Raw genomic sequence first — 10239 nt, forward strand, 5'->3', positions numbered from 1 at the left:
TAAAAGGTTTTTGAAATTGGGAAGGGATTTAGTACGTCTAATGTCTAATGGCAAAGCATTCCACAACCAAACAGCACCAAAAGTAAGAGTTGTTATAACATGTTGATGAAGAAGATGGTGGAGCAAGGAGATGTTTCTCCGCACACCGGTCAGAAGAAAGATAGTTGAAACGCTCTTTAAGATATAGAGGGGTAGTGGGGCTGAAAAGAGTATGAGAATGGCGAATAGGGAGCCGTTTGAGCTGCATACGAAATTTAGAGAAATGGTCATATTTGCTTAAGCCGAATATAAACCACATAACGTTCGTTACGTTTTGAAGGCGCTCAAGTTTATTTAGGTGGTCCCCTGCCCGCGTAACCAACGTGCCTATCGTTCGCGCTCCATGGCGAACGAAATCCAACTGTCACAGTCGCACTAATAAAGAAGAGTGATAGAGAGAGATGACTACGATACGCTACGGAGCGTTTACGATTGTAATGTTGGCTACGCGGCCTGTAATAGCTTATATCGGCATAATCCAATACATATAGGGAGAAGAAGAGATTGAGCAAGCGTAATTCTGGTAGCGAGTGACAAGAAGTTACGAAGCCGAAGTGACCTCAGAGAAGCAAACATCTTCGTACCGATCTCACTTATCTGTGGTACCCAAGACAGTGTGCGGTCCCAAAAAATTAGAGTCATATTAGATCTAATATGACACAGATTTTTTACCTGGCTCGATAATGGAACAGGGAATACCATCCAACACTAAGAAAGGTAAGTTAGGAAAGTCAATCCGAGAAATGAGTTGAGAGCTGCCTAAAATTATAACGTATTATACACGGATTTAAGATTTTTTCTAATATATTTTAAGGCATTGTCAAAATCACTACAAAAGCAGTACCATCGTCGAGAGCGCAATCTACGATTAGCTTTTACCGGCCTTCCTCGATAACAGCCGAGCTAGGGATTGCAATCCGGTCCGGCGGATCCGGTAATCCGGCCGGATCCGGCACTTTTCAGGAGCTACCGGATCCGGTAAAAATCACCGGATCCGGTAAAATAAAAAAAAACGCCTAAATACAGCACGCGCTGTGCGTTTCAGATGAGGAACAGGCGACGGATGCCTGGTATGAAGTTGAACAGAACAAAAAACGAATGAAAACGTTTAAATTTAGTAAGATAAAAATATATTTATTATGACAATGACTAGGAACAGAAGAGGATTTCTTCTTCTTTCATGTTGGTGGCACGATTTGACGATTACATAAATACTGTAATACTGTAAAATTAACGGATGGAGATGCCATGGAAGGCATTTGTAATTTATGCTAAAGAGAAGGTTAATGTCGTGTCATAATGTTGTGATAGGAGATTAAAAGTAAACAAATGAGCAGGATTAAGTCGGCGGTACTCAACCAACTACAGTTGGGCAACCGACTACAGTTGGATCAAGATACAATCTGTTAGCTTGTTTTTCGGACACACTATTTGGTCGTAGGGTCGTAGCCATATATAATCCATGAGACCGAGATGGTTCTGATTTAACAATTCGTTACGATGTTGATCTTTTTTTGATACCTTGCTGATAGCTCACGCTGATTAGTGAGGCGGCAACGAAACGCACTGGAAGTCGTCTCATTAGCTATCTCGCTCGCGCTTATTGGTGCCCTTTAGTGATTCAAACCATTACTAATTAGTAAATCAGAATTACCCCCCTTGCCCACTTTAGTTTTACGTTTGTTCTATAGGCATTTAAATCAATAATAATGCTTTGCTTATCCGCGAAACAGCGGTTAAAGGTGGTCAAATTAGCAGCCGAGATCATTTTGTAAGATATTCACTCGGCTCCTTATGATAACGAGGAATATCCTCCATCTGATGATTTCTTGAAAGATTGATTCTGCCGTTCCTGATACAACTGCTACTTGAAACCATCATACTGAAACATAAACGCCAATCTATCGATATGTGGAAAAAGAAATGTGTCGCAATAGCGCATGCATTGAGTTCAGCCTCTTTCGTCTCAGCATTAAAGACTAGCATAGGTGTATGTGTATGTGTCATAATCAAAACACCTGGTAAACCTTTGTGCAGCGATAGGATTTTACTACAGTTATAGTGAGGCATTGCGTGTCAACATTTCTGTTATTCTTCGACAAGAATCTACACAAAAAATAGAAAAGGAAGTATTTATGCAATTCGTTTCGGACAATGCCGACGTAAATATGAACGTAAGTAATGACGTGCTAAGAGGGAAGTGGAATTTTAAAAATGGTTGATCTCTAACAGCGCTCTGCTGCTATCGGGGAAGGCTGGTAAAAGCTAATCGTAGATTGCGCTCTCGACGATGGCAGGTACTGCTTTTGTAGGGATTTTGACAATACATTTAATGTACTGTAACTAATTTAGTTGCCTACCCCATTATACCAATATTTTTTTACGATAACAAGAGAACTACAGGACTTACTAACCCTTTCTTGCACTTAAATGAAAGGCGATTAAATTTGCTACGACTTTATTCATTGTAATATATATCTCATAGCATAAGCGGTTGTGCCGATATATACAACACGAAAAATTCCATTAAAAAGAATGAAATACCCTTTTTTTAAGCCTCATATATCAAGAACTATTTGAGATACGGCGCTGTATAGAACTTATTTTTTCAAAATTTATTGTACTTTAAACACTTTAAAGCAAGTTTTGACGAAAAATTCAGTTTTATAATAATACTTCAAAAACTGAAAAGAGTCCGAAATTTTTGCAGTTTTATGCAAATTACGCAGGTAGCACAACTTTTTTTTTGCTTGCAAAACATAGTTTCACATTCCTTCAAGAACTCCAAATAACATACAAAAAATACAATAAGTAAGATATGACCGATGTACGATGACTGCGAGTAGGCAATTAAAGTTAAGTAAGAAACCATAAACAGTTGAGTTCATGTGCACCGAACACCTAGCGGCCGCACGGCACCCGCGACGCAGTGTACTTTGGCGGTCGTACTATACCTATACAAATCAGTGCATTTTATGGCGTCGTTGCGATCGAGTGCATTCTAACCTCAGATCATAGAAAGAAGAATCTTTCTATGAACGGGGATTTTAACATTATTTATTTTATACTTTGTGTAACATTATATTACCGTTTTTACATTATATTATATTATAGATACAGCAGTTAGAATACAGCTTATAAAGCAACTATCATCATAACATTTATCTTTTCGTTAAACAACTACCTACCGCAAACTCGTAACCTCGACATCGTTCTTACTCGTTTCTTAAGGATGCTGCTATGATAAATTCCTATATCCAATTGTCACATATCCAATTATAATGATTTGACGTCTACAATTATTACTCACACAAATAGCTGCAATTACTTAGAACCGGTATTCATAACACAACTTGTAGTTTAAAATGTAAATAATACGTATTGACTGCATTTATATTTTTATAAGTATTTATTTAAGCGGGGGTTAACGTAGCATTGGAGTTTTATATAAAAAAATTAACCGTTTAGAGTCAGGCCAAATGCCTTGGAATTGGAAAGCTTTGCTCGGACATTGAACTATATTTGCGAGGGCAGACTCTAAGCAAAAATGTAAAAGGTTTAAGTTGATACGAGAAAAAAAATGCACACTAAAACAGTATAATTTCAGTATAAAATATAGCCGGGGGATTTGATATGCAAAATTTGAAACAAAAGTATACTTTCAGAGTGCAAATCCATGCAAGCGCCAAGTCATCCGTCGCAAGATTCGCGCGAGGCGTCGTATCTTTTGTTGCTTTCTAATTTGGGCTTTATGCACAAATCACGCGAGGTTTTTTCGGCTATTTTTGACCCCCCTTCTTGGCGAACCCCCCTTCCCCCACATATTATTATTATTATTGTAGTTTGTGGGCCTTTGAATGCCACGTCGACCAGGCATTGGTCTATTGTGACAGCCCTTTAAAGTTCATTACTGATGCCCGTTGAATACAGGAAATTCCAGATTCTTTGGGCCGTAATGTTCTGTACCTCATAGGGTTGCAATACGTGCCGCCCTAGGTGGGTACTTCTTTTTGACATTACGACATTAGTGGTCCACAGGAGCAGAGAATGTGCATTGCAGTCTCCTCTGACTCATGGCAGAACCTGCATGTCGCTTCCCCCACATAACCTCACGTGTATTTTTTTTATTTTTTCATTCGTCTCTATTTTAAGATAAATAGTATTGTATAGAGTACCTAAATCTTGTTTAGACTTGCTATTTTGAAATGCCAAGTCAAGATTTACGTTTAACAAAAACGAGAAAAAGTATGTGGTATATATTTTTTTTTTAGTTTCGTTCACCATAAAAAATACACGTGAGGTTCTTTTAAACAGACTTTATTTTGTTTTGTTAAAAGTTGCAAATTATGTAAATTCAAAAACATGATATCCGTCAGTGTTGGCCGAACGTTAATTAGAATTGACCATTAACCATTACAATTTGAACCGTAAACTGTAAAGGACGATTACAGTTACGGTTCAATTTGTAATGGTTAATGGTCAATTCTAATTAACGTTCGGCCAACACTGATATCCGCGACCCCAGGCCCGCACCGCCATTTCGCTCACGCTTACGCTCCGTGGGAGTGAGAGAAGAAGCTGAACTCACGGGGCTTTAATGTGTCAGTCGGCGGTTCTGAGAGCAATCGATAAAGTTTTTAATGTGCGCAGCTGCTGGCGAGCAGCACGTGGAGCAGCGCGCCAGCCGCCGAGGCGTTCATGCAGGGCGACGAAGCGGGCGAGGCGGGCGAGGAGGGCTCAGGCTCGGGCCGCAGCTACGCCTACGACGACGCTGCGCTCGACGCCGAAGGTTCCGGCGAGGAGGGCTCCGGACACGTCGCCGTCGGTTAGTTACCTTTTCTTTACTGAGCCAGTGATCCTTCTTGTCGTTCTCTTTCAATTGAGATATAATATTTTGTGAACAGGGAGCCGACCGGACGGGGGCGAAGAGCCGCGAGCACAGCCGCCGCCGACGCCGGGCGGGGCGGGGCGCGCGTGCGCGACGCCGCTGCTGGCGCTGGCGCTGCTAGTGCTGCTCTCCTACGCCACGGCCTCGCCGCTCGAGATTCCGTCGCGACACTTCCACCCCTGAGGAGTCTGGACCACCTAACAGAATTCCCATATCATTTAGTGTGAAATCACGATTAGGTAAAAAGCCTTGCGTAATAATCGTAGTGTGAAAAATTTAAGACTCCAAGTTTTTCGTACCGTTTATTCGGTGATACTTTAGCGGATTCCTAAGAACTTTATATACAGAAATACTGTCTGACAGTAGTTAGCTCCAGAAATATTGACAGTGTGTTTGCTCTTCTTTATAAAAACTGGTGATAGAATTGTCATTTTACATCGTACGAGTTATGCATTTACTTACCTACGCGATAGATTTTAATGGCCTGCAATTGTCAAATGCATATCAATATTTTATCAATAATCGTTTTTGTAAATATAATCTATACCTACCTATTAGATACGAGTACATTTATGAAATGAAACATTTTACATTTTTTTGCATTTAACGTGTTCAAAATGTCATGTGGTATTTGCTGTCGTAGCCACTAATTCACTGTTGAATTGTACTAGCTGATTGGCAATAAATTTATAAATATATAAAAGAAGAACGTATAACGATTAGAAAAAGTGATAGAATTATTAAGGGTTTAATGTACAGATGTAAATACCTAAAACTCTGACGGTCTAGGTGCTTAGCTAGTAAACATATTTTGTTGCCATATTAAAATTACGGATATTATTATTTATAACACTAATTAAGTCATAATTTAATGTAATAATATTTTATGTGATACTGATTTAGTTAAGTCGATAAGATTTAATGCATGCGCGTTAAGTTATTTATAAATTGTAAATTGGTCCCAAGGTTGACTGTGGCAAATGTTATAGCGGTGTACCTACAGTAGTGTATGAGTACACTTGCACAGCAGGAGACAGGGCGGGGGGCAGGAGCCGGCGGGCCCGCGGGCTGCCCCCACTTGGCGACGCCTATGCGCACCACTAATGGTATCAGAGATCAAGGTGCTAGTTTGTCAAAGCCGAAAACGGCTGCCGGTGCAGCAATGTGTAATGTTTACAAATACCCTTTGATTCATATTAAGGTAGAGCTGCAGTTGTCTAAGTCGAAGACGAATTTTAACTTAAATGAGAATACAATTTAAGAGCTATCCTTCTCTTATTAGAAGTCAATAAAAATACAAACCGCAATATACGCCGGTACTCCGACACTAGCGCTTGCACTTGCCCTCTGTTGTGAGTTGTGACTCGTAAGGTCGTCATCGTACCTACTAAATATTCTACATGTCTAAAAGTAAAAATATTTATATAACATCATATTATTCATAATAAAACGTATGTATGTACCTATGTAGGTATTATATACATTCAGACACCATGTAATGGTGCGCTGGAGTTTTTGTAAATGTGTTGTAGATTATATGGAGGCGTAGAATGAGAGGACCAGAATTGGCACGTGAAATATATATTGTTAAAGTGTCGTTTGAGGCGACAGGAATATTCATGTTATGCCTATATTCAGCGAGCGGTGCAGTTCGTACCATACTAAACTTATTATTTCCGGTCCCCGACAGCCCGACTCAGGCTTCGGACTCTGTCGGAAATTAACTCAAACAAATTGTAAATATATGTATTGTTGGAATGATGATAGTGATCAAAAAAGAAGACATCTTGCTGTTAAATCTGAATAAATATTAAAATAAATATTGTACCACGCATGGTTTAATTTTATTTAATACAACCAACCCACCATTGCAGCTTTTTTACAGGCTGGCTCCGAGAAATGTGAACAAATAAATGGAAATTGAACTAGACACTTCCAAGTAAGGAGTGCTCCCTGTACTAATTTTTATAGCGAGAACCAGGAATTCCCGGTTCCGATTCTGTATTTGTACAGAAAATCAGTACCGGAAGCACTCCCTACTTCCAAGCCTCTACAACTTTTTTTATATTTACTTACATCATTTCTTATTTTAGTGTTACTCAAGCCTCTTGTTGGACACGTTCCCTTCTTATTATAGCTAGCCCTTATTAAAGAAAGTGCCGAAAGTGGTAATGATAATTATGGTACCTTATCTTAAATTGTGTCTAAAAATAACTGCAGACAGTCAACATCCCTATTAAAAGGACATCGGGACGGAGGGGCAGGCTACACGTCTAGATACCATAATATTTAAGCACAGAACAAAAAGCGTTAAAAGCAGAAAATAGGCGTGGTTAGCTGAGGCTATACGAGTAGCTCACAGAGTTAGGAGGCGCGCGGTGCCAGCCGGTGTCACCCTCGAGCCCGGGTTATTCCCACTAGTTACAACCAAGTCGTTACCAGTGGTACTACTGGAAAAATAATTCTCAGTAGTTACCACCAAACCGAACTAAACTGAGTTGGTGGCAACTACTGGATTTTGAGAGCCGGAGCCAGACCATGATAAGTTGGCAGCGATTTTGACAGCCCAGACAGTGCAAATGTTACTCTGAGATTAGGTTGCTCATTGGACTCTAAGCTAGTTTTAGTCATGGCATTAAGCCAGGATAACGCAAGGATTATGAGATGATTATCTTTGGTTGCTTATAACTGACATACATGTGTCACTTTTTTCATATATATATATATATATATATATATATATATATGAAAAAAGTGCCTTATCACTTGTCAAAGATAATTAATTGTAACTTAGATTAGTATAACATCGAGTGATAGGGTAATCGCGCTTTAAGAATTTATAATTGATTTAAATAATGAATTGAATCAGACGTTACTTTGCGAAAATCCATTTTCATTAAAACAAATATTACTTTGCTAATACGCGAAAATATAACGAGCTCGTCAACCAGTTATATTTACTTGCGTATTTTTACATGCAATTAATGTTCCCAGCCTTTTACCGCAAATACTACGCAAAGAAATATAACAAACCACCACCAAAAGTATAAAACTCGACACGTGTTTCGCCTCTCTAGGGGCAAACTAATTTTCAAAATATGCTTGCATATTATTACATTATTTACCGTGATTGACAATATCTTTAATTATCGCGTCACATCAATAGCGACGTAGATATTCTTCTCTGAGGCCCACTGGCTTTGAACGAACCTATCAGACCACGGGGCTCGCTCACCGAGTCCCCCGTACCCCTGTATTTTTGGCAGCATCGGTTTCATGAATTGCTCATGTAGAATATATAACAACCAACATACAAATCCACGCGTACAAAGTCGCGTGCAAAAGCTAGTGTTATAATTATAAGTATTATCCCCTTAACTAAACAATACTTAACAAACTAACAGACTTAAAATCGCTAAAATAAGACCTATATATAAAAAAACGGGAGAAAAAAACAATACCAGCCAATACCGACCCATCGCAGTACTTCCCACTGTATCAAAAATATTTGAAAAATGTGTTGCGAACCGTATATATAACTACATAGAAAAATTTCAACTCATACATAAAAACCAGTTTGGCTTTCGAAAACACAGTTCAACCATACTTGCAGTTTATAACTACATTCAAACAGTATTGGAGCATTTACGAGATAAAACCTGTGGGGTTGGATTGTTACTAGATATGTCTAAGGCATATGATAGGGTATCACATCCCATCTTACTTCAAAAACTCTACAACATTGGTATTCGCGGTCCGGCCCTTAATTGGTTAAAATCATATTTAAATAACAGAAAACAGTATGTCCAAATAGAATATTACAGTGATGAAATGCGTCAGTTACAAACATACAAATCGAATGTCATATCTATTAACAATTCAATTCCTCAGGGCAGTGTGCTCGGTTGTGTTCTTTTCGTAATATACATCAACGATCTACCACGAATTACAGAGCACAAGTGTTTAATGTTTGCCGATGATGTTTCACTCCTTTTCAAAAGCCCCACGAGTAACGACGCCTTCAAACATATAACAGAAACACATCAAAATGGTCAGCTGGTTAAAAGATCACAACCTTGAAATTAATAGCAAAAAAACTAAAATTATGCAGTTCAGACCGCACCAAAAACGCGCCATAGACAAGTAATATAGCAAAACAATTAAATATTGAAGAAGTATCGAATTTCTCGCTTTTAGGCATCACCATGGACACTCACCTAGATTGGAAAAGGCACGTAGCAGTAAGTACTCAAAAACAAACTTTCATCATTTGTTTTTGCCTTAAGCGTACTGAAATCTAACACAAACGAAACATGTGCGCTTACAGCGTACTACGGTTATGCGCATTCATTATTACGCTATGGTGTTTTATTGTGGGGACATAGTACTGATGCACATGATGCCTTTGTCATGCAGAAAAAGTGCATCCGAATAATAGTCAATATTAAACAGACAAGTAGCTGCAAACCACATTTTATTAGATTAGGAGTTTTAACGTTTACGTCCATTTGCATTTTAGAATCCGCTACTTTTGTTCGTAAAAATATCGACTTGTTCAAATTCAATAAAAAACCCCGCCGTAAATTTGATTTAATTCTACCGGAACCAAAAGTTGATATTTTCAAAAAAGGCCCATACTACACTTCCATACAAATTTACAACAATATCCCTAGTTTCATTAAATTAGAGGAAAATTACCATTTATTTGAAACAAAGTTGAAGCATCATTTAATAAAAAAAGCATACTATTCAATAGCAGAATTGATAGAAGAGAAAAAATCGTAACTTTCAGACCCATATGGCACACTGTCACGTAATGCACATACATATATAATACTCATACCTACTATCTCGTTAAGTATAATCTAATGTTATTAGTTTAAGCTGTTTAAAGATTGTACTATTTAATAATAATATTAAGTATTTTCAGATATTTAAGAGAGTTAGAATATCTGATATTTGCTATACCTTATTCAGGGTCCCATGTGATACCATATGATATGTATAAGAACTAAATATGTACCATGGTTTGCAAGAAATAAATACTAAATACTAAAAACTCCTACAAATATCTGTTAAAATGTTGTTTGTTTCTTGTTAGAGAACAGCAATGTCACACTGAGAGGGACAACGATTATCAACGGTCACATTTGTGATAAAACTTATTGTATATTTTTCGTAAAAACTAGTGCCTTGCCTACGCCAATTCTTGGGAAGGGAGTTGCCAAACAGAGCCCAGAAAACGGAAGTATTGTATATTGTAGACATCACAAAGTCGGTATAAGTTGTTTGGGAATGTGACCCCAGGCTGG

General features: G+C 38.3%; 1 protein-coding gene across 1 annotated transcript in view; it reads left to right on the plus strand.

Annotated features, from left to right (window-relative positions):
* The window catches only part of LOC133519371 (division abnormally delayed protein), a 98679-nt gene extending 91918 nt beyond the window's left edge, over nucleotides 1-6761 (plus strand). The window contains exons 8-9 of the mRNA XM_061853428.1: nucleotides 4690-4864; nucleotides 4944-6761. Of these exons, the coding sequence (XP_061709412.1) occupies nucleotides 4690-4864; nucleotides 4944-5110 (342 nt within the window). The 3' untranslated portion in view covers nucleotides 5111-6761. The remainder of the gene's footprint in view (nucleotides 1-4689; nucleotides 4865-4943) is intronic.
* Nucleotides 6762-10239: the final 3478 nt, after the last annotated feature.

Source organism: Cydia pomonella, chromosome 1 (assembly GCF_033807575.1).
Source record: "Cydia pomonella isolate Wapato2018A chromosome 1, ilCydPomo1, whole genome shotgun sequence".
Classification (NCBI taxonomy): Eukaryota; Metazoa; Arthropoda; class Insecta; order Lepidoptera; family Tortricidae; genus Cydia; species Cydia pomonella.